Consider the following 25407-nt stretch of genomic DNA (forward strand, 5'->3'; position numbering starts at 1 on the left):
AACCAACCACCTTTGGTCCTGGATCAGCTGCTTGCAAGGCAAACGCCGCTGCTATCTCTCCAGGCCCTAGGAAGACACTATTTTTTAATGTGGTCTGTGAGCTGCAGTGATGAGTGTCTTGTGTTTCTATGTGTTATTCATGATTGCATGATGAACTGACACATATTGGAGAACAAGTTCTAGATGGGCCTGTGAGTGTCACTGAGTGATCAGGTAGGAAATAAAGGCAGTGTTTCTACCCAGATAATGTGGGCAGAGATGCCTGGGCTTCCCACCTGGCACATGTGTTTACTTTATAGACACAAACTTGGGCACTGGAGCCATACCCAGTGGAGAAGGTGCTAACTTTGCATGTTCCCAGCTTGGGTTCGATCTCTGAGCACGGGGGTATCCTGAGCACTTTCAAAAAATAATTTCTGGGGCCGGGCGGTGGCGCTAGAGGTAAGGTGCCTGCCTGCCTGCCTTGCCTGCGCTAGCCTTGGACGTGTTCGATCCCCCGGCATCCCATATGGTCCCCCAAGCCAGGAGCAACTTCTGAGCGAATAGCCAGGAGTAACCCCTGAGCGTTACCGGGTGTGGCCCAAAAACAAAAACAAAAACAAAAAATAATTTCTGAGCTCAGAGCCAGGAGTAAGCCCTGAGCATCACCAAATATATTCCTGAGTTTGGAGCCAGAAATAAGCCCTGAGTATGGCCAAGGGTGGTCCCCACCGAAATAATCCAACCACCTTTTCCATTTTGCCCTTGAACCTGCCCTTCAAAGCAGAGGCTGACTGTGCCGTGACTTCAGGTACCTACCAGGTCAAACACATGTCCTTAGATTTTGGAGGGCTCTGAATAGTTAGTGCCTTGGTGGCTGAGCAGGACCTCGGAGTGGCCTTGTCTTCTGTGCTGTTCATGTGGGCACCCTGTTCTCAGTCACTGGGCAGTAGGTTTTCAGCGATGACTTACCTCTACAGTGGGGTAACAGTTACACCTGACAAGTGCTCCGACCTGGAGAAGAGCCAGGCTTGCATCTCTGTGCCGTGTATCTGCTAAGTTCATGGGCTCAGCTAAGAAAGACCAGGGATGTCCAGGCCAGAGGATTTGTGGGAGGGGACATGATGGTGACCACCAGAATGGTGTTCATTGTATTCTAAAAAGCTCTTGGGTTACAGAGGAATCAAATAGATCCAAACAGAATTATAAAAATATTTGCAGATGTTGGATGGCATAGTGCAAGTAGTCTGTTAAGATTTAAGTACCAAGGCAGAGCACTAGTTGCTTATAACAGCTATGAGTATGGGGGTCTGGAGAAGATATTGGGGACTCCAGACATGGGGTCAGATATGCTCAGAGCTGATACTGGTGAGACTAGGGCCTTCCCATCTGAGGTTAACCCAGACTGGATGTGAGGCCCCTTTGCCATGAAAAGAGGGCTTGTTCTGGAACTGGAGCCAATCAGGAACTGAAGAGGAGGAGCACATGCTGAAGCAGAGCCTTAGGGCTGAGGCTTCCCCAGCCAAGTCCAGAGCAGCATCCCGGTTTCCAGGGGAATCTGGACTCTCCGTCCATCTCTGCCAGCAGGGGGCGCAGGCAGCATCTCTCGGGGCAGCCAGGACACTGGATCCCTCCTTGTCCTGCGTGGTACCGTGTGATACTTTGCTGGGCTATACCTCTGGGTTCCTGAAGCTTTGAGGGTGCACCAAGGAACTGGCACAGGGTGGAGTGTGTGGCTCCTCTTTGGGCATTCTGGATCTCCTCCATGTCCTGCTGCCCTCCACATCCTCCCCTACCCTAGCTCTTTCCCCACAAGGCTCCTTCCCTGTCCGTGTGTGGGGTTGGGGCGCAGGCTGACTCCTAGTCAGTGGATGGGAGGTCGGGGCTGCAGGGTCTCCTGGCAGCCAGGAGGGGAGCCTGGGCCCTGCAACTGTTTGTTCGAGGTGGTGACAGTGATGGTTTTATTACTGCCCAGCGGTGGCATTTGGTGATGAAAATCCCTTAGCAAGTAATGATGGGAGACAGTGGTGCTGGGCTGTGAGCTCTGCTGAGAGGAAGCTGCTGGGCACTGCACCCCGAGTCGGGCTCTGTGGATAAGAACAGCCTCCCATACCCCAGGCTACTATGATCCACCTGGATAGGACAGTCCTCCAGGAAGGGTAGTTAGGAAACTGAGCCATGCAGCTGAGGGGGTCACTCTCTAGGAGCTTCCTTGAGAACTTGGCTTCTGGGGCCTATTCTGCACCTTCACTGGACTCCTCAGACCATGCCAATGCCCAGTGAGCCTGGAGGGAACAGGAGGGGGGTCAGTACCTAGAAGAGCCTCGGGGGCTGCAAGGTTAGTTACCCATTTATCTGACACCAGTTGGGGTGCCAGGCCTTCTGCAAAGGAGGAGCTGAGCCCCCACTCATGTGGTCTACTGGAGAATAGGAGTCTGGGAGCACAGCAGGGATAGATGTTGGCACAGAACCCGGGATGGAGGGGCCTGGGTGCTGTCCCAGTGGTAAGGACAGAGAGTGGGGCAGAGCAAGGACAGGATGGAAACTCAGAACAGGCCATGGGGCAGAGATGGCCAGAGCAGTAGGTTAATAAGCTGCTCACCTAGAACCCTGGACTCAGTGCTGTTCAGGCCAAGCCATGGCAGCACTGACTGAGAAAGAAAAGGGAGGAAAAGGCCACAGCATGATGCTTGTTCACCCAGAAGAAGATTTGTTCCCCAATTCCTCATTCCAGGGAGGGGAGTAACAAGGCCATGGAGTGACGAGCACCCAGGAGAAGATTCCATCAAAGGACAGAGGGTTCAGTGATGGGACGTCCATGGGATGAGCCTCTGTCCTCATCCACAGCACAGGCCACTCTATGCTTCTCACTGGGCCCAGCCTGTATCAGTGCTGGACTTCTGGGCCACAGAAGAGACCTGTGCTCTCTCCCCCGCTGTTTCTGGAGCCCCAACACTCTCTGTCCACACAGAGCCCTGTTCCCCAATCCTCTCCCCCTCCTCCATGTCCTGCCAAGGAGATGCTGGATTCTGGTGTCCAGGTGAAATAAATCAGAATCACAGGGAACATGAACCCTGAGATGAGAAGGAGGCTGGGGGGTTGACAGGTTGCACTGGGGTGCTGGGGCCACCTACCATATGCTCCATGTCACTTCCTGAGACTTGCTGGCCACGTGCCCCTCAACCAGTCCCCACCCTAGTCTCTCCAAAACTCAAGCTAGACTCCTGGATGTCAATGTAACCTCTGGTCAAGTCTGGTCCCATGTTATTTCTCAATTTTATGCTTTGTTCCATTCGGGTTTATGTATCCTGTCTTCCCCAGAGCCCTTGAAATACTATAAAATTTGAATGTAGAAAGAAACGAACGGAACCTCCATACTTCCAGTGCTCACATTGGCTCCTTTCAAGACCAGACTCAGCCTTCCAGTCCCTTCCCCTTTCCCCCTGCCTGGGGCCTTGCCTTGCCTTTCCCCATGCTCCCCCAAAGAAAAAAATGTGGGATGCCACACCTAGCAGCGCTCTGTGGTTACTCTTGGCTCAGGAATTACTCCTGGCAGGCTCAGGGGACCATATGGGATGCCAAACCCAGATTGGCTGTGTGCAAGGCAAATGTCCTACCTGCTGTGCTATCACTCTAGCCCCCCAAGGGAAATTTTATTCTACCCATGACTTGAGCATGCAGAGGCCATGTGGGCATGGTGGCACCAAAGAGGCTCTGTACAATACTGGAATCATCATCACAATAACTTCTATCTTGCCTGAGCTGGTCGAAGCCAGTGGGGCTCTGAATAAAGGCAAGATGGATGTCAACCTTTAGGCGGCCCCTGAGTTATGTTTTTTTGGAAAAAAAAAAACGATACAACGTTCCAGGCTGTCTGTCCTGTTCATTTGCATCAACACAAGCGCCTGCCTCTATTCCCCATACGAGTCTTTTTCCTGCACAAAATTCAGCAGAAATGCCTTCAGAGCACATTAGTCCTAATCATGTTTCATACGTTTGCTGCTTTATTGAATAAACTACATTTGCTCTTACTTTTTCTAACAAAAAAAAATATAATAAAAAGGAAAGAATACATGTAATGGCATGTCAGTCACCCCAAATTCAAGTGTACAAATGAAATGGGAAACATTTATTACCCAAATTTAATTACAATTCTAAGGAATAAACATGCAAATGAGATGGAGTTCAATTTGCTGATGCTAATCGGGATGGCTGCTCTGGCTCCTTCCAAGTCTGCCCGGTGGTGTGTGCGCGCCCGCCTGCCCGCGCCTTCCCGGGACCAGGCAAGCCTCCCAAGGGCTCGCTGCTGAAGGCGGCATTATTTGCAACACATCTGGCAAACTCGGCGTAAACAAACATTCGTCTGCGCCGCCGTTTGTGCAGGTGCCTGGGAGGGTTTATGGGGGGGGGGGGGAACTCTGTGCCCTGCAAGCCAGTGCTCATTACACCCGAAATGACCCATTCCCGGGAGGCCAGCTATATATACCCCCAGAGTTCCACGTGGCCAAGGATAGGGGCCATCATTATTTGCAGAACTATGCAGTGTGTGTGTGTGTGTGTGTGTGTGTGTGTGTGTGTGTGTGTGTGTGTGTGTGTGTGTGTGTAAGGAGGCGAAATTACCTTGCCTTGCCCCAATCTCCCTTGGGAATGCTTTTCTGTGCCCCGGAACCCCCTCCCCTCTCCTCCGACCCTTGTAATCCCGAATAGGCACCGTAGCCAGGTCCCCCCCACCCAGGGTTGGGGTGGGGGGCTGGGCCGCCCGGGCTGGTTCGCTGGTTGGGGCGGGCTGCGAGGCGGGAGCCAGCAAGGCCCAGGGAACGTCTGTTTCTCATCTCCGCCCTCCGTGGCACATGAGAAGAGAAAGTCTTTCTGCAGAGGGCGGAGAGGCGCTTCTCTCTCTCTGTCCCTCCCTCCCTCCCCCCCTTCTCTCTCCTTCTCTCTCTCTCTTCCTCCCTCTATTTTTCTCTCTCCCTCTATTTCTCTCTCTCTCGCTCGCTCTCCCTCCCTCCCTCTCCTAGCTCTCCAAATCGCACGCGCGCGCGCACAACCGCAAACTAAAACCCCATTGCGCGCGGGCCAGGAGGCGCCCTCGGGGTCGGTGGAGCGCGCGGGGTCGCGGCTGCGGGGCGCGGCGGGGCGGCGGGGAGCCAAGGGGGCGGGTAAAGGGGGGACGAGGCGCGCCCCGCGCGGGGCCGGGGAGGCGGGAGCGGGCGCGCTCGGCACGTTGGCGCGCTGGCCTGGGGGGTGGGTTGGCGGGGGGCGTCCTGCCGCGCCACAGCCGCGCCTCGGAAGCTCGCGGGGAAATGGCACACGGGACCGACGGGGCCCGCCCGCTGCGCGCCTCGCCGAGCCGCTCCTTCCCGTAACCCGCCACGGTCCTACTCGCACGGCCCGCCGACCCGGCCGCCGGGCTGGCGCCGAGCCCCAGGGACCCGCGGCCGCCGCCTCCGGCTGACCCCGCGGTAAGAGCTGGGCGCAGAGCGCCACGCACCCTGGCCCGCCCGCCCGCGCGCGCTGGGCGCACTGCGGGGGGCGCAGGGTCGGTGGCTCCGGGTTCCCCAGGGGGACGAGGGGGTGTGGGGGCGGGCGCAGGTGGGGAGGGACAGGGGGGCGGCCCCTGGAGCGCGTGGGCAGGATCCGGGCCCCGCGGGCGCGCTGACACTGCGCGGCCCCCGCGTCCTCCGCCCCCGCGGCTAGCCTGGGCTCTGTCCTCAGCTCACCCCCTGGGCGCCCCGCAGCGCCCGACCCGGCCTTTGGCCTTCCCAACTTTGCGGACATCTGCGGAGGGGGTGCGGGCAGTGGGGGCGGGGGACTGTTCCCCGCACCCTAGTGTTAGGGTCCGCAGGGTGCGGCCGTCTCCGAGGGCGCCCGGGCAGTTGGAGCGCACGGCCCCGGGGCAGCGGCTGCGTGACTCACAGCCTTGGAATCCTACCTTTGGGCTTGAATTCCCTTAGAAGGCAACTGGGCTTAGAAAAAAGGAGAGAAAGAACGAATAATAATAGCTCCAGTGCAGTGGAAGGGCCCTGAGAAACTTGTCTTTGTTCAGGACATTTAAGGTGGTGATGCTGACTTTTCCTGGGATGAGGCGGACCCCAGGACTGACCAGCCAGTTCTTTAAACTTTCCACTACACCACTAGGATACCCCACCCTACTCGTGCCCAGACCCACCGTGCCAGTCTGGGCTCCCACCTGCATCTTTTAGGAGCTGGGCTGAGACCAGTGGCCACTATCAGGCTGAAAGATCCACACCGGCCCCACACACCGCTGAGGTCTAGCTGGGGGACTATGCCAGGACAAGGGCAGGATGTGCCCGGGCACCACACTGAGACAGTGGCTCCAAAGGTGCCCTGGGCATACCTGTCCACTTCCACCTACTGTGAAACTCTGAAGAAAACAAGCTAATTCATGTCAGAGAGCGTTGAGCTGAGAGCTGTCACCTGCACCCCCACAGTAGCCCCAAGACATCAAAAGGTCACTGTCCTGTGTGTAGGGCAGTTACTGTGTCCCCTCGATTTCTGGGGAGGCTGTGAGTGTTGCAGGATCCCTGGGAGAAAGATCAGGGCTTGTGAATATTTAAATCAAGATATAGAATCCCACAGAATGAGCTTTTGGACCCACTTACCTGTGACATTACCCAACAAACCATCCTCATGTTGTAAATGTGCATCTTTGTGGCATTGCTTCCTGCACCTGTAGGCTGCACTGAATAGTGCTGGGGACTGAACCGGGGTCTGCTGAGTGCCAGGCAAGCAAGTTCCTTAACAGCCACCCGCCTCAGTGGCTCTGGGCCTAGTGTCTTAGCAGCAAGTGCATTTGTGGGGTCCAGTGCTCGATCCAGTTGCAGAGTTGTTAAAAATGTAATACAGAGGATAGCGGGTTTGGGTCTGGTTTACCACATCCAACATCGGCTCCTTGGTGCTGAACTCGCACCCGCTTCTTCATGAATTTGAACTGAACAGGACAAGACCCCTTTGCCTCCTCAGCCCCTTTGAGCCTAGCCTTGCTCCTCAGCACATTACGAACATCCACTCAGAATCCTTCCCTCTTGCTTCACTTCACTTTACTCAGACTCCCAGAGTCCCTTTGCAGAACTCAAGGTGCTCAGTTTATTTATTTTTGTTGTTGTTGTGGGCCACATCTGGCAGCACTCAGGAATTACTCCTGGCTCTGTGCTCAGAAATTACTCCTGGCAGGCTCCCAGGACCCTGTGAGGTGCTGGGGATTGAACCCAGGTCAGCTGTCTGTGAGGCAAACGTCCTACCCTCTGTGCTCTGGCTCTGGCCAAAGATGCCCAGTTTAGGATATTTGTGTGTCCACGTTTTAGATTCCGGAAAGAAAAAGTTGACTGAAACAAGAGCTCATAAAGGAGAGACAGAGCCAAGATAAAAACCATTAGACCATGTTTCAAGTTCAAATGCATAAGGATAGAATTTCTCATGTTGGCCGTGATATGCGAAATGAGAAACACTGACATCCTTCATAATTTATAAAAAAAAAAAGAAAAAGCAACCACTATAAGCTAGAAACAAACACTTACTAACCCAAACCCTAGGGACTTCTGGGAAACAAAAGTCAGTGTAGACGGGGGCGGATACGTGCAAATGGGGTGTCTCGAAGGGCTGGGACTTGGCCCTGGGTCTAGTTTATATGGAACGAAATTCAACAGAGGGAAGGAAATAAAAAAGACAAGCCCAGATCTTATTTCCAGAACCCAAAATGAGTGCAGATTTCAGGCCAGAAAGTGTCCCGCAGTGGAGGGGGTCAGAGGCAAGGAAAACTCCCCATGGCCAGGCACTGGGCTCCATGGAGAAGCTGAGCTAACACTGCCCTGTCTCTGTCCACGCTCCAGCAAACAGCCTTGCTGACCATGCGCTCTAGGGAGCCACAGAATGTCTGCTGAGCATGAGCGCCTCCTGGAGTAAGGGTTCTTGGCCATTCCCTAAGCTATCTATGGAAGGGTTTTAGAAGAGACCAAAGTGTTGTTCACAGCCTATATCAAATGAATCAATTCCCCCTACTACTGCTGAGAGACAGGTCAAGGTCTTGGGGATCCCTGGGTAGAGCTGGATGTGTCATGGAGTGGCCACTTCTCCTTGACCTGTCTTCCTACTTGGCTAGAGTGCCTGGGTTTACCCTAGCCATGTCCATGTGAAGCTGAGAGCTGTCACCTGCACCCCCACAGTCTTCCACACATACACACACACTTGGAGCAGAAAACACAGTCATGCCCAGGGTGTGTTTGTAAGAGAAAGAGCTGTGTGGGTCAGGCCTGCTGGGAGTGGATGGAATGAGGCACCCTGGATCCCCTTCACTGCACCCCTGGCCTTCAGACTGACCTGGGACCATCTTCTCCGGTTGTTCCCTGAGTGCCCAGCGGCCTCCCTGCCTGGGCTGCTAGCGGTGAGCCCCTCCCGGAAAGTTTCGCCTGTCTGGGCAGCGCCCGGCTGGCCCCCAAACCCTGCTCCCGTTTAATATTCCGCCGGCTCTGCCGTGTTGTACTTGGCTCAGAGGCTAGGTCCCGGCTGGGGTACAGAGCCAATTCTCTGTCTTCATCTCCCTGTGTTTTGACTGGAGGCAGATCCAGTCCAGGCCGACAGAGGCTAGCGGAATGCATGGTGTGTCAAAGGGGAGAGTGGGGAGCAACTGCAGAAAGGGGGCGGACGAGCTGCCTAGGGGAGCCCCAGAGCATCTGAGTCCTGGAGGGGGCTCCTCTCTCCCCGCCCCCCTTTCCTTGTGATTGACACGTGGATCTCTCACCAAAGGAAGCTCTGGGTGAGGACCTGGAAAGCTGATTTCACCTTATTAATGGGTTGGAAGTGCTGGGTGGTCGTGCCTTGGCTGCGGTCAGGTGGGAGGCCACGTTGTCGCTGCTTAGAAGCGGCTGCGGGGAGAATAGCGAGAACAATAAGGTGGAGTTTGGAGCAGCCCAGAGAAGCAGGTCTGTGCGCACGAGGCTGAGCTCGTGGCAGCCACTGAGGGCACAGGGTTTTCTCTGAAGCAACCCTAAAATGTCTCAGGGTGTACGTAGGCCTGAGCCCTGGTCTCGCCAACCTGGGCTCGCCAACCTGGGCGGGGCTGAGTACTTTTTCTCTCGCAGACCCCGGGTGCCCAGTCATGACGCTCGTGCTGTCCACGAACCCTTTCCGTGAGACCATTGTCCCGGAGGATGCCGCGGAGGTTCCCAGCTACCCCACACTCTGGGATGCTGCAGACAGCTATGGGGATACCAGCCCCCCAGGGCCAGCACTGGCCCCTCAGGAGGGAGAACGAGGGGCCAGCTCCCCACTGACAGGTACTGTCTTGAAGCCTGACCGTCCCCATCTCTGGTTGTGGGCAGGGCCATATCCTCAGCTGGATGCAGAACTGGGGCTCAACCAAGCAGGAGGACAGGCACCTGGCTGGAAGACTGAGTCCCATCTCCCAACTTGGGGCTCCTGTGCTCCCCCAGCCCTGGCCAATCTGATGGTACGATCTTTTTACCCTTCCCAACCAGGACACAGAAAAGGGGGCATTGGAATGGGCAGATGAGAGAAAGGAGCATCTTCCAGCATCCTAGCTCCTCCACTCTTGGCTTTTCATGAAATCTCAAAACTGAAGGAGGCCCAAAGTGGGTCTTGGTGTCAGAACCTGCATGTCTGAAGCCCCGCATTAAATCTGAGACATTCTGGGCTTGATCCCTGACCACAGATCCCAGAGTGGTCCCCAAGCACTGCTGACTATGGTCCCCCAGGATTAAGAGTTGGAAATTGACTCTTTAGACTTTTCATTTGAAGTGTGAAATGGGGACTGAGCAATAGCAGCAGCAGGAGGGTGCTTGCCTTGCACACAGCCACCCCAGGATTGATCCCTGCATCCCATATGGTCCTTCAAGTTCACTAGGAATGATTCCTGAGTGTAGAGTCAGGAAGTAATCCATGAACACTGCCAGATATGACCCTAAAACAAACAAAAAAACATGTGAAATACTTTTCATTTCAGAGCCGGAGCTCCTGGCTCTTGTCAATGCCCCGTGGGGTAGAGATTGCATCGTCCTCAGTTCATCGCCATCTTGGTGACCTTCAGAACTGTCTGATGCTGAATCAGTTATGGCTGACTGGTGTGTGTTCGGTGTTGGTGGAGTAATTTATCTAAATGCCGGAGAACAGGTGGCCATCCTGTCTCGAGAGACCCTGATCTCTCCTGCGTGCAGAATGAAGGCCCCAATCTCCTAGCATGCTGCAGGGTGTCCTTTCCCATGTCAGGGGTTCATTCGGGGTGACAATGCTCTGTGAGCTCCAGTTCTCAAATGAAGGTGTATGTTCCATTGCAGCCAGGCACCGTTGTTCTGGGGAAGCCGTGGTGAGAGCACTGTGATTGGATACCTCAGGCATGCTATGTCACTTGCTATCTCTCACCCACTCTGCAGGACCTCCTTTACGAGGGGTTGAGCCCCCGCTGACGGCACCCAGGGTCTCATGCTTTAAGAGGAAGTGCACAGAAGAGGAGGACGTTCATCGCTGTAGCCATCAAGTATGTTTTCCTTGTTGGATGAGTTGCAAAAACTCCTGGGCACTTTCGCTCTGTGTCCCCAGAAATCTGCCCTTTCAGCCCAGCTAAGAGAATGAGCCACTTCTCTCTGGCCTGGATTTATTCGTGTTGCTTTTGGGGTTCCAGGTCATTTCTCAGGCATCACTAAGGTTGGGCCAGAGCGTCTGGACCCAGGATCACAGGAACATTCTCAGCGGGGCATGTCCTGTGTCTGTTGATTGCATCATTTCTAGGAAGGCTCCCATTTGGGGTGATTGAGCCTTCTTGGACCAACTCTCTAGGTCCAGAAGGTACCCCTACACCTTGTTGGGCTGTAGACTTCAAGCCAGGGGCTCTGAGGGTTGTGGGCCATGGGCTGTAGGTTGTGGGCCATGATTGTTGTCTGTGGTCTATGGGCTGTGGCTGTGGACTCTGGGTTGTGGGTTGTGGGCTGTGGGACATGGGTTCCCACAGGGCACATCCCATGCTGGCTGTCTTGCTTGCAGCCCATCTCCGTGCTTGAGGAGCGAGCCCACATCCTGTACATGTCCCTGGAGAAGCTCAAGTCCATGGATGACCCCGAAGTGTACCTGCGGAGGGCTGTACTCATCAACAACCTGATGAAGAGAGTCCACGGGGACATCCTGCGGCAGAGTGCCTGGTGCTTCCCCACCTGCACCCTGGGCAGCACCTCCGCCCAGGACTGGCTATTGGCCCAGGACTGTCACCATCAGAAACGCGTGCGGGTGGCCAAGGAGGAGTGGGAGAAGGTCCACGCCTGCTGTTTGTACCAGGAATGTGGCGGACACTGCCTGAGTGTGCCCCTGTGCATCAGCACTCCTGTCACCAGTGCCTCCTCCGCCTCCTCCTCCTCCACCTCCTCCTCTTCCTCCTGTCCTTCCTTGCCCACCCCTTCCCCACCTCTGCCTTTCTCAAGCTGCTCTGCACAGGCAGATTTGGATATGGGGCCGGTACCACTCTTCAAAGACAGCGCGCAGATGCCCACAGGCGGAGTCTTTGCTGTTGGTCCCCGGTCTCTTGGGGTTCCGGAAAAGACTAAGTTCATTAACACCAGCAGTGAGGGCAGCCAGGATGGGGGCACTCCTAATCCTGAGGCCTCGCAGAGTGACCTGGAGATTGAATGCCCAGGGTTGTCCTATGGCTCCTTCGAGCCAGGCAGCAGCGACAGAAGGCCGGTGGTCAGTGAGTGCTGGCGACGGCCAATGGTCCGGAGGGAGGCAGTGTCCTTTGCTGACCGGCCGTGCTGGAGCAGTGGGATGTGAGGTGCAGCAATGTCCCTGGAACAGGCAGCACAAGGCACAGCCCCTTAGCACTCACCGATTTGATGGTGATGGATCTTGCAGTTTTGTATGATGGGTACAGATGTGTGGCTGCTGGATGTCTGTACCTCAGTGGGTCTGCACCGGCTGCTTCCACTGGCAGGCACCTTAAACCACAGCTTTCCTCTGGAGAGCAGTCTATTCAGTTGCCCTGGGCAAAAGGTGCTGTTTCGAAATTTCCAGGCCCTCTGTGGAGGCAGCCATAGCCCAGAATCCCCAATGAGACTGCTGATTCCGGATGACAAGAGGTGGATATTGCCTGTATGGGGTCTGCTTCTGGACCAGGCTGGCTGATCCAGCCCTTCTGAATCAGAGACAGGCACAGGGCATGGAGCCCTCTTTAAAACAGGATGGATGGACACGGGGCGACCTTCGGTGCCTTATTTTATCTTAATTTTTGCCCACGTGAAAGTTAAGGATGAGTCAGTGACAGCAGGGATTTCGCAGGCAGGAAACAAGCCCGTCCCATGGGTGCAGCACTAATGGGAACTGCGCCCTTCACTCTGGGTTCACTTTGGATTTGCCATCTCTGTTCTTCCTTTTTTTTTTCGGTGCCCAATTGCTTTCGGATGTGGCATGTTTGCCAGGGGTAGAGGAGAGGAGGGTGTGGGGGTGTGACTGCCGGGCCACCTGGGGTTGGGGCCGGTGGTCTTGTTTCATTTGTTTTCTTGTTCATGACCCAGTGGCATGCGCTCTATCTACATTGATCTGTTTTGCATTATTTCTCTCGTTTAGGTGATAAAAGCATGAGGTTTTGTTTTGTTTTTAATTGATGACTTACACTGTTGATTGCGCACAATGTCAGCATATCGGCACATGGTGTGGGACCAGAGACTACAGAATGTTTTCAGTGGGGGGAATGATATTTTGGAAAAACGAGGCCCCCTCTCCTTCCTCTGTAGTAGCTGCCCTGTCTGGGGTCTGTCTGTATCTTTTAGAATCATTTCTTGAGCATTTGTGTTTGCAAGAGGTCTCAGAGCATCCTTCTCTGGTCATGCCGACCTGTCCTGAGATGGAGGCCAGGTTTGAGCTTAAGAACTGCCTTGGGCCTCCATACTCCAGGCTTCCCAGAACCCAAATGCTAAACGAAGGGGGCAAGATGGGACTCCCAGTTTCTCTGAGATAAAGCTTTTTAAATTGTTGCCATTACTCTGAACCCAGGGCCTCTCTCCTACAGTGTATTGAGGAGCAGCTTTGGGGGGGACCCAGTACCCACAAGGACCACGTTTTTTAATGCGTTCTTGTGTTCTGGCTAAATAGTTTAGCGATGTTTTTGTTCTTTATTTTCAACCTTTGATAAACATTTGATGTTGAAACCTTAGCTGATAGATGCTTGTATAAAGGATGTGTTGTAATAAAGTGAAGTTTTCTTGGTATATATTTATTAAAATGCTCAAAATTCCTTACGTTGTTCTCACATTCATGGTTATCATTTGGGCTCGCCTTCCCCTTTCCTTTCCTTTTTCTTTTTTAGTTTTGATTTGGTTTTGGCTTTGGTTCACACCCGGCATCACTCAGGGGTTAATCCTGGCGGTGTGCTCAGAAATTGCTCCTGGTAGGCTCTGGGAACCATATGAGATGCCAGGATTTGAACCACCATTCGTCCTGGGTTAGCTTCATGCAAGGCAAAATGCCCTACTGCTGTGCTATCTCTCTGCCCCACCCCTTCCCTTTTCTTTTTAGAAAAAAATACTTTTGTTTGTTTTGGAGCCATGCCCAAAGGTACTCAGGACTTATTCCTGGCTCTGCTCTCAGGGATCATTCCTGATGGGCTCAGGGACCCTCTGGGATGCTGAGGATTGAACCCTTGTCCGCTTGCAAGGCAAGTGTCCTTACTACTGTGCTGTCACTTCAACCTGTGTTCAGGCTTCAAGGACAAACTAGGATGATTCTTGCAGTGACCATCTGAGTTGTGTTTCTTGGGCTTAGTGGTGTTGCCAGAGGCAATTTAGGGGGTTGGGCACAAAGAGCCCTAGGCAGTGGCTCCTTCTTAGTGAGTGAATCTGAGATAGACTCTCTCAAGAGGGACTGTGTCAGCTCAGAGCCAAAAACGAACCAAAGGTGAGATTGGTCGCTGGTTGAAGATACTGAAAGGTTTGTTTGTTTATTTTGGCATGTGACTGACCCAGGACAGACCATAGCTTGATCCCCCGGTGTCCCGTATGGTCCCCTAAGCCAGGAGCCATTTCTGAGTGAAGTAACCCCTGATTTTCACTGGGTGTGGCCTCCCCCACAAAAAAAAAATATCCTGAAAATTTGTGTTTTTACAAAGTTGCAGAGAAAAGAGCTGTGGAGTCTCTGCAGGTCCTCCAGGCAGGAGGCTCCACAGCCCGCTGAGAGCTCAGCCCATGCAGGCCCACATTTGGCTCTCACAGACGAACACTTCTGGTCATGGCTGGTTGCTGTCTCGCCTGTCACATACAAGCATGTTGTGGTCCAGGGATCAAACATGGCAGGAAGGAGCTCTGCAGCCTGGGAGCCCTCACCAGCACGCAACACTGGCTTTGGGGGGACAGAGCTGGAGGTTTCCACAGCACTCACCAAGCTGAGGCTTGGCTTCTGTGAAACCTTCTAGAGCATGTCCTTGAGATTTTAGCATCCCTCGTGGGGCTGGGGGCTAGGAAGTACCAAGGGCTCATGCCTGGCCAGTCCTTGACCCACTTCTATCCCAAGCAGTCCCCAAGCACTCCCAGGTGCAGCCCTGGAGGCTCCCAGCCCCAGAGGCAAGGGCAGGCGGTGAGTTCTCACTTTTAATGACCTGCTGGGCTGAGCCCACTCTTGGAAAGAGCTGGTTCCTCCCATACTGGTGGTATTATGTGTTGGAGCAGCCTGTCCACTGTCCATGTGGATGGGTGAGGTGAAGTAACTGCTTATGAATATCTTGTCTCTGACCATGGGGCTCCCCAGCTGGGGGCACACTGACCGGGAGCTGCCTGGCTGAATGGGGGGATGCACTGACTGCAGGGATGCCCTGCCAGGAAGACCGCACTGTGATCTGCTCATGAAGATGAGGTTTTACTTTATTTGCCCCTGGGCAGGCATCCAGCCCATAAGGATTGTCGACTGAAAATTCTGGGCTGGTCCAGTCTGTCCCCACTGCAGACTCTGGCTGAGACCCTTTAGAGGGTGTGAGTATGAGAAGTATGTGGGCATCCATCTGGATCTGGGCTGCTCCACAGCACAGAAAAGCACTGTGTGGAAATCCTGGGGTCCCTCCATGTCCTTGACCCCACCCAGGGCATATGGAGACCGTGGGCTCACAACTCCTGGGTGAGGATGCTCTGGGGGAGCCTGAATTCCCTCTCAGACAACATGAGGCTGGAATTAGCAAAGAGCAGCAGAGTAGTGGGGTCTTCGGGAGGTGCTGTGGGTATGTGAGATCACTGCAGGCTCCTGCCTCACCTCAGCCCAGAATTCCAGCTTTATATGCCCCTTCTGTTTCTGGGTAGGCATGAGATGTTCTGGAGGGAACCCTGGTCACAGAAGGTCACCAAGGGGCATACCTCTGGTTGACCCCCTTCCAATGTCATCTTCTTAAACCCAAAAGCCACTTTTCCTGCACTGCCAGGTCTTGGGGGATTTGGGGAGGGGAGATTGTGGCAGGCTGGGGTTTAGCGCCCTGCCCAGTCCCCATTCCCCTCCTGTGTGGAGGAAGGGATTGGACCCTGCCCCCATCATAGGGCAGGGCAGGCTTGGGAGGGTTCCCCTGGAGCACCCAAGCAGGGACTCCACAGGGGACCTGAAATAGGAGGGGTGCCCCAGCCAGCCTCAGGGAATGTGGCCCCATTATTGTCATTCTGAGTTCCCAAAGCCTGGGGTCCCACCAACTGTGTTCGCTCTCTACAAATGGTTTCTTAATAATCATTTTAATTAGCAAAAAGCCTGTCTTATTAGAGCTAATTAAAGGCAATTTGGGAGCCTTATTTTCATACAATCATAAAATTAGAGAAACAAGAGACTGGAGAATGGGGGCCATTAGGTCTTTCTGAGCAGGGTTGAGGACCCCAATGAGTCTCATGCAGAGCCCCTAGGGAGGGGCCACCTGGCCAGGTCTTGCAGGGCACTGGACCCACTGTGCCATTCTTGGCCCATTCACCATTTGCATCTGTTCTCAGCTCCTGTTTTGGGGCCACTCCTCGCCAGTGCTCAGAAGTTAGTTACTCCTGGCTCTGTGCTCAGAAATCACTCCTGCTGACCTGGAGGACCACATGGGATGCCAGGAATAGAACTGAGGATCGAACCAGCAATCAAACCAGGGTTCGAACCCAGTTGGCTACATACAAGACAAATGCCCTCCGCACTGGCCGCGCTAATGTTCTGGGGTCACTCCCCATTACCTTACCTGGGACCTGCGACCCAGCCCCTGTCTCCTCTCCTTGCCAGGACCCTGCCCAGCTACTGCCCGAATGCCTCTAGCCATGCCCCTGTATCTCTACCTGCTCCATACCTCTGCCCCCTCAGAGTCCATTCTGTCCCCTAGACTGACTAAGCTCTGTGGCACGTGTGACTTCCCCTCCCACAGTTTCCCACAAGGATGACTGAGCTTAAGAGAAAGACATCAATGGGGTGGGGGCCGGAGAGACAGATAAGGACGCAGATGGGGTTGGGGTGCAGTGAACAGAGGAGAGTAGTGAGTTTGAGGGTCCATGTCAGGAAGGAGCCCTGGGAGCCCTGCTGTATTTGCAGCCATCATGCTGCAGTAGATACATCCTTTCTGTCTACCCTGAGGACACAGAGCACGGGAGTGCAGCGCTCACTGAGCAGTGTGCTTCGTCCTTCTGGAAACTTCTGTGGGGCTATCTCCTGTGCACTGGGGCCCAGGCCTTGTGTCTGGTGCGTGCTCACCTCAGTGTCTTGCCCAGGGCCACCATCAATCGCCCTTGAGAGGCTGTGTGTCCCAAGTGCAGAGAAACTCTGTGTGCAGTTCTAGGGGGCTGTTCTGGTCATGGTGTCTGTCCTGCAGCTGACGGGTTCCCTGCCCCCCCCCCACCCCCCCCCCCGCCTTTCCTGTCTGGGGGCCTGCGGGTGGCCATGGAGCTCCGGCTGCCGTCAGCGGCTTCTTGCTCAGCCAGCCCCACCCCACTCGCTGGTGCTAACCAGCTCCAGACCCAGGCCCTGCTCCATGCGGTGACCTGTTTAATTCAAACAGCAGCATCCAAACACACCAGGCCGGCGGCCCTGGCTAGCCCCAGAGACAGAAGCTGGCCAACCCCAGGCTGGGATGGGGCCCACCCTCCTCCCCTCCCCTCCCCTCCCATTTTCCAGCATCTGTGTCCAGAGAGAAGCAAAGCCATGTTTGCACTGGCCTCCCTCCAGCTGTCCCCCCCAAACATCTTGTCGACAGAGCCAGTTACATAAACTTTCCACCTCTTTCCAGAAATGCCCTGAACAATGGCGGTACTGTGAAGGGGGAGAGGGAGCTGGGACCACACCCTGGGGTGCGGGCGTCCTCCTCAGCTCCAACCAGGGGCACGTTCTTTGAAGGCATCAGAGCAGAAGCACAGAGGCTTCAGGACAGACCTTTCCTGTTGTGCTGGGACTGGCCCAGTGGCCTGGAGCACTGTGAGCAGAGGGACAATCTGATGGCTTGTCTCCTAGCTATGGCCATGGCTGACCAGTCAGTGGGCACGGTGTGCATATCTGTGTGTATATATCTGTGTGTAAATATATATGTGAGTGCATGTGGGTATGTGCATGTGTTATCTATGTGTGAGTATGTGTAAATGTGTATGTTTGTGTGTGTGTGTGTGTGTGTGTGTGTGTGTATTTTCTGGCATGAATCTGGAGGCACGCCCTAAAGAGCTTGTTGCCTTTTCCTCTAAATGGAAACAGTCAAACTTGTTAATTCAGCCCAGTCAGTGTCCAGAGCGAGGCAAGCCAGCCTGACCAGAATCCATTCCCCTTTCAGCCTTACTTTCTCAGGCCCAACCAGTTATGGAATGGAACTTCTAGGTGGCCAGGGCTGACCCTGCTTCGTGCACGGATAAAGGTGTTTGTTCCAGTTTTGAGCAGCTAATTGATCTGAAGGTTGGGAGGAAATGTGGCTCCTCTCCACAACCAGTGAGCACCAATCTGGAGTACATCCCCCTTACTCATATACAACCTTTAAAGTGGCAGCAGTTTGCTTCCTGATGCCATCATGGCTCACAGTAATGTTCAGAATATTGTGCAACAGAGGGTGAAGGGATGAAAGGAGCACAGTGGGTAGATGGATACAAGAATAGTCAGGTGGAAGGAGGTTGTCTGGATAGAAAGCCGGTGAGTGGATAGAAGAATGAATGGATGAGGGGTGTGAGTGGATACATAGATGAAGGAAAGTGGGTAGGGGAGATGGGTAGATAGATGAGTGAATGGGTGTGTGAATAGAAGTATGAAAATATGAATATAAGACTGAATGAACAGAGAATGAATGGATAGATGGTTGGTTGTTAGATGTATGGTTGATGATGGATAAGGAAATGACTGGACAGAAGGGAGAAAAAGTGAATAACAGATGAGTGGGTAAATGGGCCAGTGGATGGATGAATTAATGCACAGGTGAATGAACGGGCAGGTGGTTGATGAATGGATGCACAATTGAATGAATGAGAGGATGGGTGATGAGTGGATCCACAGTTGAATAAAGAAATGGGTAGATGGATATGACTGGATGCACAGTTGAATGAATGAATGAATGAATGGGTGGATAGATGAATGAATGGATGCACAGCTGAATAAATTGAAAGGACAGATGAAGGATGATGGACCCAGGGAGAGCAAGTAGTGGCTGGGTGATGGGCAGATGCCTGCCCTGGTGGATTAGTGGGACAGGAGAGCTTTGGGAGAGGGTGTGCAGGGTCTCCTCCAGGGCCCCTCTGATGGATGGAGAAAGCATCTAGTGCTGTATAATCTGTGTGGAAACAAGAGCACATGCCTGGGGGCATGACAGGAACTTGCCCAGTGTGTGGCAGGCGATGGTGAAAGCAGTGGTTGCTAGGGATATGGCCATAACAGGGGGACCCTGGAGCTCAGGAGGGATGAAAGGTAGGAGATGGACACCCCAGAAGTTGGCTCTTTGGGTGGGTATAATTGGAAAAGTCCAAGCACTGACCTGTTTGGGAGGTTCTCTGTCTGCAGAGAGCAGGAGCCTCTGCTGCTGCAGGTGGTACCCACCCCTGGGTCTCAGGTGGTTGTCCCTGTTTTGCCTGCCTCAAGGCAGACACCACACCTCACCATCTGCCTCCACTAATGGTCCTGCACCAAACTCTGTGCCTGCCCAGTACCCACGTGCTCCATTCAATTGCTCATTCAGGATACCCTTCCTTCCCGACGGGGACAGCCTGGCCAGGGCTGTGATCATGCTGCCAGAAGCATAGTCTCAGTCACCAGCTTGTCCATCTTCCTCTCACTCGGTCCATGGCACCCTCCTCGGCCTTATGACTTGAAGGAGGCAGAAATATATATAGTGTGTAGGATATGTGTGACATGCACGATGTGTATGACACATGTGATTGTGATGTGCATTAAATATAACAAGGAGGGCCTGGAGAGATAGCACAGCGGTGTTTGCCTTGCAAGCAGCTGATCCAGGACCAAAGGTGGTGGGTTCGAATCCCGGTGTCCCATATGGTCCCCTGTGCCTGCCAGGAGCTGTTTCTGAGCAGACAGCCAGGAGTGACCCCTGAGCATCGCTGGGTGTGGCCCAAAAACCAAAAAAAAAAAATATATATATATATATATATAACAAGGATGTGTGTGACATGTGTGATGTGTACAACACATGTGATTGTGATGGGTATAATGGGTGACATGAAGGTCATGTATGGCATGCATGTGTAAGATACGCATGTGCAACACATATGAAACATGTGTTGTGGTGCATGTAATATGTGACATAAGCGATATATCCACATGTGTGATGTGAAGGATGTGTGGGATATGTCTGATTTGACATGTGATCAGTGTGACACATAAGGTGAAGGATGTGGTGAGACATATATGGTGTGTGACATGTGATGGGTGTGACATATAAGGTGATATATGGAGTGATATGTGTTGACATATGATGAGTGTGATGTATGTGGTATGTGTGTATAAGGAGTCAGTGATATGTGGGATGTACAATTTGAAGGATGTGGTGAAATGAGGGGCACTGCGGGAGGGTGACGGTTAGGATGTGGGTCTGGGTCAGGGTTATTGTTATGGTTAGGATTAGGGTTAGGATCCAGGATGAACCTCAATTCAATCCCTGGTTCAATCCCTGGCATTCCATTTGGTCCCCCAAGCCAGGAGCAATTTCTGAAGGCATAGCCAGGAGTCACCCCTGGGCATCACTGGGTGTGGCCCAAAAAACAAAAAACAAAACAAAACAAAAAGGATTAGGATTAGGGAGAGATTAGCCAGAGAGGATTAGCCAGGGAGATAGCTCGGGGTAGGTTTGCTGCTTTGCTTGCAGCTGGACCCGGGAGGGACCCGGTTCGATTCCCAGCATCCCATATGGTCCCGCGGACTACAGGGGTCAATTTCTGAGTGCGGAGCCAGGACTAACCCCTGAGCACCATGGGGTGTGGCCCCAAAACCAATCAATCAATCAATCAATTAATTAATAAATTAAAAAAAAGATTAGAGGGCCAGAGAGATAGCATGGAGGCAAGGCAGTGGTTCGAATCCTGGCAACCCATATGGTCCCCCGAGCCTGCCAGGAGCGATTTCTGAGCATTGAGCCAGGAGTAACCCCTGAAGGCTGCCGGGTATGACTACCCCCCCCCCAAAAAAAAAGGATTAGAATTAGGTTTAGGGTTGGGTTTGTGTTAGAGTTAGAATTTTGGTTAACTTTAGGTGGCCCCTGTCTCATAGTAAATGATGAATGGATGGATGGATGGAAGAATGAATGGATGCATAGTTGAATGAATGGAAGGGCAAATGGTAGATGAGGGACCCATGGAGAGTTAGTAGTGGCTGGGTGATGGGTGGATGCCTGCCTTGGTGGACTAGTGGGACTGGAGAGCAGATGGAGAGGGTGTGCAGGGTCTCGTCGAGGTCCCCTCTGATGAATGGAGGAAGCAGTGAAACTGGGGATGGGAAGGTCCCCTTGCACTGTCTTCTCCTTCCTCTCCTCGCCCCACCTGGGGTTCCAAGCATCCTTGCCAGTCCTGGCCCACCTGTCCTGGTGCCCTTCTTGCTTCTTCCCTAGGAGCAGAGTGCCCCCCCCAACATAGGTAGTGCCCTCCAAAGAAGGTAAGGAAGGGGCTTTGCCAAGTTTTTTCAGCTCAGGCTCACTGTTGGGTGCTCCATGCTCTGTGCTCTTCTGGACAGAAACCAGGTAACAGTGCAGGATTGGGGCTGAGTCTATCCTCCTGGCCCTCCATCTCCACATGCTGCAAATCTATCCAGAGGCATCTCCTGGGGAGTGTGGGGGCAGCTGTCATGTGGATGGGTGGCCTGCTGGTAGGGCTGGGGGCTTCTGGGAGCCAGTGACACAGGGCAGGGGAGCCAGTTCCATCTTTCCTCTAATACTCTGCTTTGATGCGCACCAGCCGGCAGAAGTAGGTACCATGCAGGAAGGGCCAGACCTTGCTTTCATGTTTGTCCAGGGCCCCACCCAGTCCCCCACAGCTGCATGTCATTAGCACAGGCAGCTGCTGCCCACGACCAGTACCCACATCTGCTTTTCATAACCTGCGTCTGAAAGCAGTGCTGGCGGCGGGGAAGGGGATGGGGATCAGACCAAGCTGCTGCCTTAACTCAGGAAAAGCTGAGGTCTTGGCATGGAGCTGGGTTAGGTAACGTGACTCCTCCAGCACAAAGAGCATGACTGCAGCAGGGACAGCTCCCTCAGCTTCCACGCTGCTTTCTCTCATGAGGGCATTAGCAGGACCATGGCCGCGGGCTGTGTGTGTGTGTGTGTGTGTGTGTGTGTGTGTGTGTGTGTGTGTGAGTTATCGGGTATCGTTTGGTCATCATACTCCCTCACAGCCCCACACCTGTCATTAATGTCCTTGCCTGTTCTGCTGGGGACAAAGCTTATGCTCCTGGGGAAGGAAGGGCAAGGGATCCCTGCAGAAATCACCCCAGTACTGAAGTCCAAACTCCATGAACAGCCCAGCTACCAAGGAACATGGACGCAGCTTCCTGGGGCTGGGCAGCTCACCTAGTGGGCTAGGGAACCATGAGGCCAAGCCCATCGAGTCTGTCCTGGGCCTGAGGGATGGGAAGGAGGGGTCCATTCTGGGGAGACTGAGGAGAGCGGGTATTACCCAGGCCACCAGAGGATGCTGCTGAGACTCAGTCATTCTCTTTGCTTTGGGGACAGGTGAAAAGTGCTGGTTTATATTCCTTGCCCTGCCCTGCTCTGCCCTGCCCTGCTCTACTCTTCATACTGTTTTAGGTCACACCTGGTGGTATTAAGGGGTTACTCATGGTTCTGCACTCTGTAATCACTCTTTTTTTGTTTGTTTGATTTTGGGCCTCAGGGGTTACTCCTGGCTCTTACTCCTGGTTCCGTGGACCATATGGGATGCCAGGGATTGAACCCAGGTCTGTCCTGGGTCAGCTGCGTGCAAGGCAAACATCCTATCTCAGCAATCACCCTTGGCAGGCTCAAGGGATTGTATGGATGCCAGGGATGGAACCCAGATCAGCTGTGTGCAAGGCAAGTGCCTTTCCCACTGAGCCATCACTCCAGCCACTTCTCTCTCTCTCTCTCTCTCTCTCTCTCTCTCTCTCTCTCTCTTTAAATATGGAACACTTTACGAATTTGCATGTCATCCTTGCACTGGGGCCATGCTAATCTTCTCTGTATCATTCCAATTTTAGTATATATGCTGCCGAAGCGAGCACCTCTTTTTGTTTTGGGGCCACACCTGCCAATGCTCAGGGCTCACTCCTGGCTCTGCACTCAGAAATTAATCCTGGCAGTGCTCGAGGATCCTATGAGATGCCAAGAACCGAACTTGGGTTGGCCACATGCAAGGCAGGTACTTTTCCCACTGAACTATTGCTCTGGCTCTACAGGTTTATTTCTGCCATTGTTGGGGTCCCAGGGGCACCAGTCTCCACATGAAGAGGAAAAAGACTCAAAGTCATTGCCCATAATATGGCACCCAACACTGCTTCTTGGGATCTGCCCTGCTGTCCCCTACACCACCGTCCCAGAAACAGACTTGGGATGCTGAGTAGAGCCGGCTAGCGGCAGCTAAGTGTGGTGGTGGGCCAGAGCCTGCCTCCACAGTGCTGATTCTGGAGGCCCTAGGGCTGTGCTCTCATTGTCCAGACTTTATCTCTGTGACAGGGGAGGGGCTACCTCCCAATCTCGCAGTTGATTCAGCACACATTGGGGCTCTCCCTGACACCAGCTGGACCCCGGGCCCACGGGGAACAGAGGAGGAGCAGAAATGGCACCATCAGGGGCCAGAGAGATAGTATGGAGATAAGGTGTTTGCCTTGCATGCAGAAGGACAGTGGTTCGAATCCCATATAGTCCCCCCAGCCTGGCAGGAGTGATATCTGAGCATAGAGTCAGGAGTAACCCCTAAGTGCTGCTGGGTGTGACCCAAAAACCAAAAACCAAAAACCAAAAAAAAAAAAAAAAAAGACACCATCAGTGGGGTTAGGCAAGGTCCAGGATGTCATTCCTGGTGGAAGAGATGGGGAAGGAAACTCCCCAAATCTCCCCAGGAGATTCTGCCCTGCCCTGCCGTGTGTGTGTGTGTGTGTGTGTGTGTGTGTGTGTGTGTGTATGTATATGTGTGTGAACACAGAATCTGGGGAGGGGCCGGGGTTTAGCTCAGGTGACACGTGCTGTGTGACTGTCACTAAGAGAGTGACGGTGTAAGAGTCACTGAGTGTGGGGCCGGTGAGGTGGCGCTAGAGGTAAGGTGTCTGCCTTGTAAGCGCTAGCCAAGGAAGGACCGAGGTTCGATCCCCCGAAGTCCCATATGGTCCCCCCAAGCCAGGGGCAATTTCTGAGCGCTTAGCCAGGAGTAACCCCTGAGCATCAAACGGGTGTGGCCCCCCCCAAAAAAAAAGTCACTGAGTGTGAGTCAGTGACAATCATCGAGTGCATCATCACTGCAGCCTGTGTGTGTCTGAGAGAGATGGGGCACACTGCAGTGTCTCCCCCCCCAACCCAATCCCATGTTGGCTCTGGCTGAAAGTGCATGCCTGTGTCTCCCTCTGGTGGCCTGGTGAGACTACAGGCAGCACTAGCCCTGCAGGAGTTAGTGTGGGGGAGGCAAGAGAGGTGGGGGGGGGGGGGCTGGCGGCAGAGGAAGTGATGTCAAGGTCTCCTCGCTCCCGAGACCCTGGCCCAGCGCCCCGACAGCACAGAAGGGCCTTGTTTTCAAGAAAGGCCCAGGGACAGATCAGGAAGTGGCTGGTGGTGGCAAGTGCCTTCCTCCTAGAACTGCCCCCATAAACAGGGCCTGGTTCTAGGTGCCAGAGGAGTTAGAGATTAGGGAAGAAGGGGGTCCTCATTTTCAAGGATCAGAGATAGTGCAAACCCTGAGTGTCTCCAGGCCCCTGAAGAAGGCCTGAGGGTCCCGGCATCCAATGGCCCTCCAGAGTCTGGCCAGGGTCTTCCTCACCCACAGCAGGGTGGGTGGGGGGGCTTGGGGTTGCCTCATGACTCACAGGAACCCCTCAGCCTTGAACCCCGCAATTCTGTTCGGTGCTCAGCCCAATTGTCAGGGACTAGGAGAGGGGTTACAGCTCTGGGGGTACCAGTGGGGGAACCTTCCTCTCGTACCTGTTGTGGACGTGGGGTTGCTGCATGGGCCATGTCTGGTTTAGACAGGGATCGGGTATAGCCCTCTTTTGGAGTCTTGTTGAGCTCCAACATAAAAGTAGGCTATTCTACCAACAAAACAGGTTTCCCTGAAACACGAAAACCAGTTTAGAAAAGCGGACTCAGGAAACCCCGAATCCGCGGCTAGCACCCCCTTTAATCCAGGGCTATCAGTCTCTCTGTGGCCCTCTTGAAATTGGGCCTTAGGGGTCCCCTACACTGTATTTAGATAATTCCAGCATATTCCCTTGGGGGCGAGTCTTGCTGTCGCTCAGAAATTCAGCTTTCAGTGTGTTTATTGTCAAACTTGGCCCAGCCATCCCGGCTTCTGAAGAACTACCAGGTACAGGCGTGCAGCACCGCGAAAGCAGGAAGACTCCAGAGCCCAGAAGACCCGTACACCCAGCTGCTGGGGCCCTGGGCTCGCTCGCCAGCGGGTAGCCCGGCTCGGCCCCTCCCCGGATCCCCGAGAGGCCGGCCTGGGGGGCGGGTCCCGGCCTGGACCGGGGGCGCGCTCCAGAAGCGCGCGCCGCGCGTGCCGCTGCAAGGAGACTCTAGGCTGGCTGCCCGGCTGGCGGGGCGGCGCAGGCCCAGGTTGGGTGCGGGCCCAGGTGGGTGCGAAGGATCCGCGGGCGAGATCGCGGGTAGGGATCGCGCAAGCAGGAGCCGAACGGGCCAGGCCATGTGGGTCTGGGGCAGTGTACGCCTTCCGGCTCCGTTGGCTCCGTACGCGCCCCGGTCGGCACTGGGAAAAGGGCTGCGAGGCCCGGGACGGTGCCGATCCGGAGTGAGCGTGGGTATCGGAGAGGGGCGTGGCT

General features: G+C 54.1%; 1 protein-coding gene and 1 non-coding gene across 2 annotated transcripts; one reads left to right on the forward strand and one right to left on the reverse strand.

The window, feature by feature from the left end:
* Positions 1 to 5250: 5250 nt before the first annotated feature.
* SERTAD4 (SERTA domain containing 4) lies at positions 5251 to 13243 on the forward strand. Its single transcript, XM_049769872.1, has 4 exons — positions 5251 to 5441; positions 9078 to 9272; positions 10386 to 10489; positions 10993 to 13243. Exons 2-4 carry the CDS (start codon positions 9095 to 9097, stop codon positions 11767 to 11769), a joined length of 1059 nt encoding a protein of 352 aa, XP_049625829.1. The 5' UTR covers positions 5251 to 5441; positions 9078 to 9094; the 3' UTR covers positions 11770 to 13243.
* Positions 13244 to 22537: 9294 nt separating this feature from the next.
* On the reverse strand, positions 22538 to 22644 carry LOC126004655 (U6 spliceosomal RNA). The gene has a single exon (XR_007493921.1). It is a non-coding gene; the product is annotated as a U6 spliceosomal RNA (small nuclear RNA).
* Between the last annotated feature and the right edge of the window lie 2763 nt (positions 22645 to 25407).

The sequence above is a fragment of the Suncus etruscus genome, chromosome 3, assembly GCF_024139225.1.
Source record: "Suncus etruscus isolate mSunEtr1 chromosome 3, mSunEtr1.pri.cur, whole genome shotgun sequence".
NCBI classification, from domain to species: domain Eukaryota; kingdom Metazoa; phylum Chordata; class Mammalia; order Eulipotyphla; family Soricidae; genus Suncus; species Suncus etruscus.

Coding starts and splice junctions, on each gene's coding strand:
- SERTAD4 (XM_049769872.1), top strand. CDS start 9,095: ATGACGCTCGTGCTGTCCACGAACCCTTTCCGTGAGACCATTGTCCCG. Junction 9,273..10,385: donor GGCCAGCTCCCCACTGACAG/GTACTGTCTTGA, acceptor CCCACTCTGCAG/GACCTCCTTTACGAGGGGTT. Junction 10,490..10,992: donor TTCATCGCTGTAGCCATCAA/GTATGTTTTCCT, acceptor TCTTGCTTGCAG/CCCATCTCCGTGCTTGAGGA.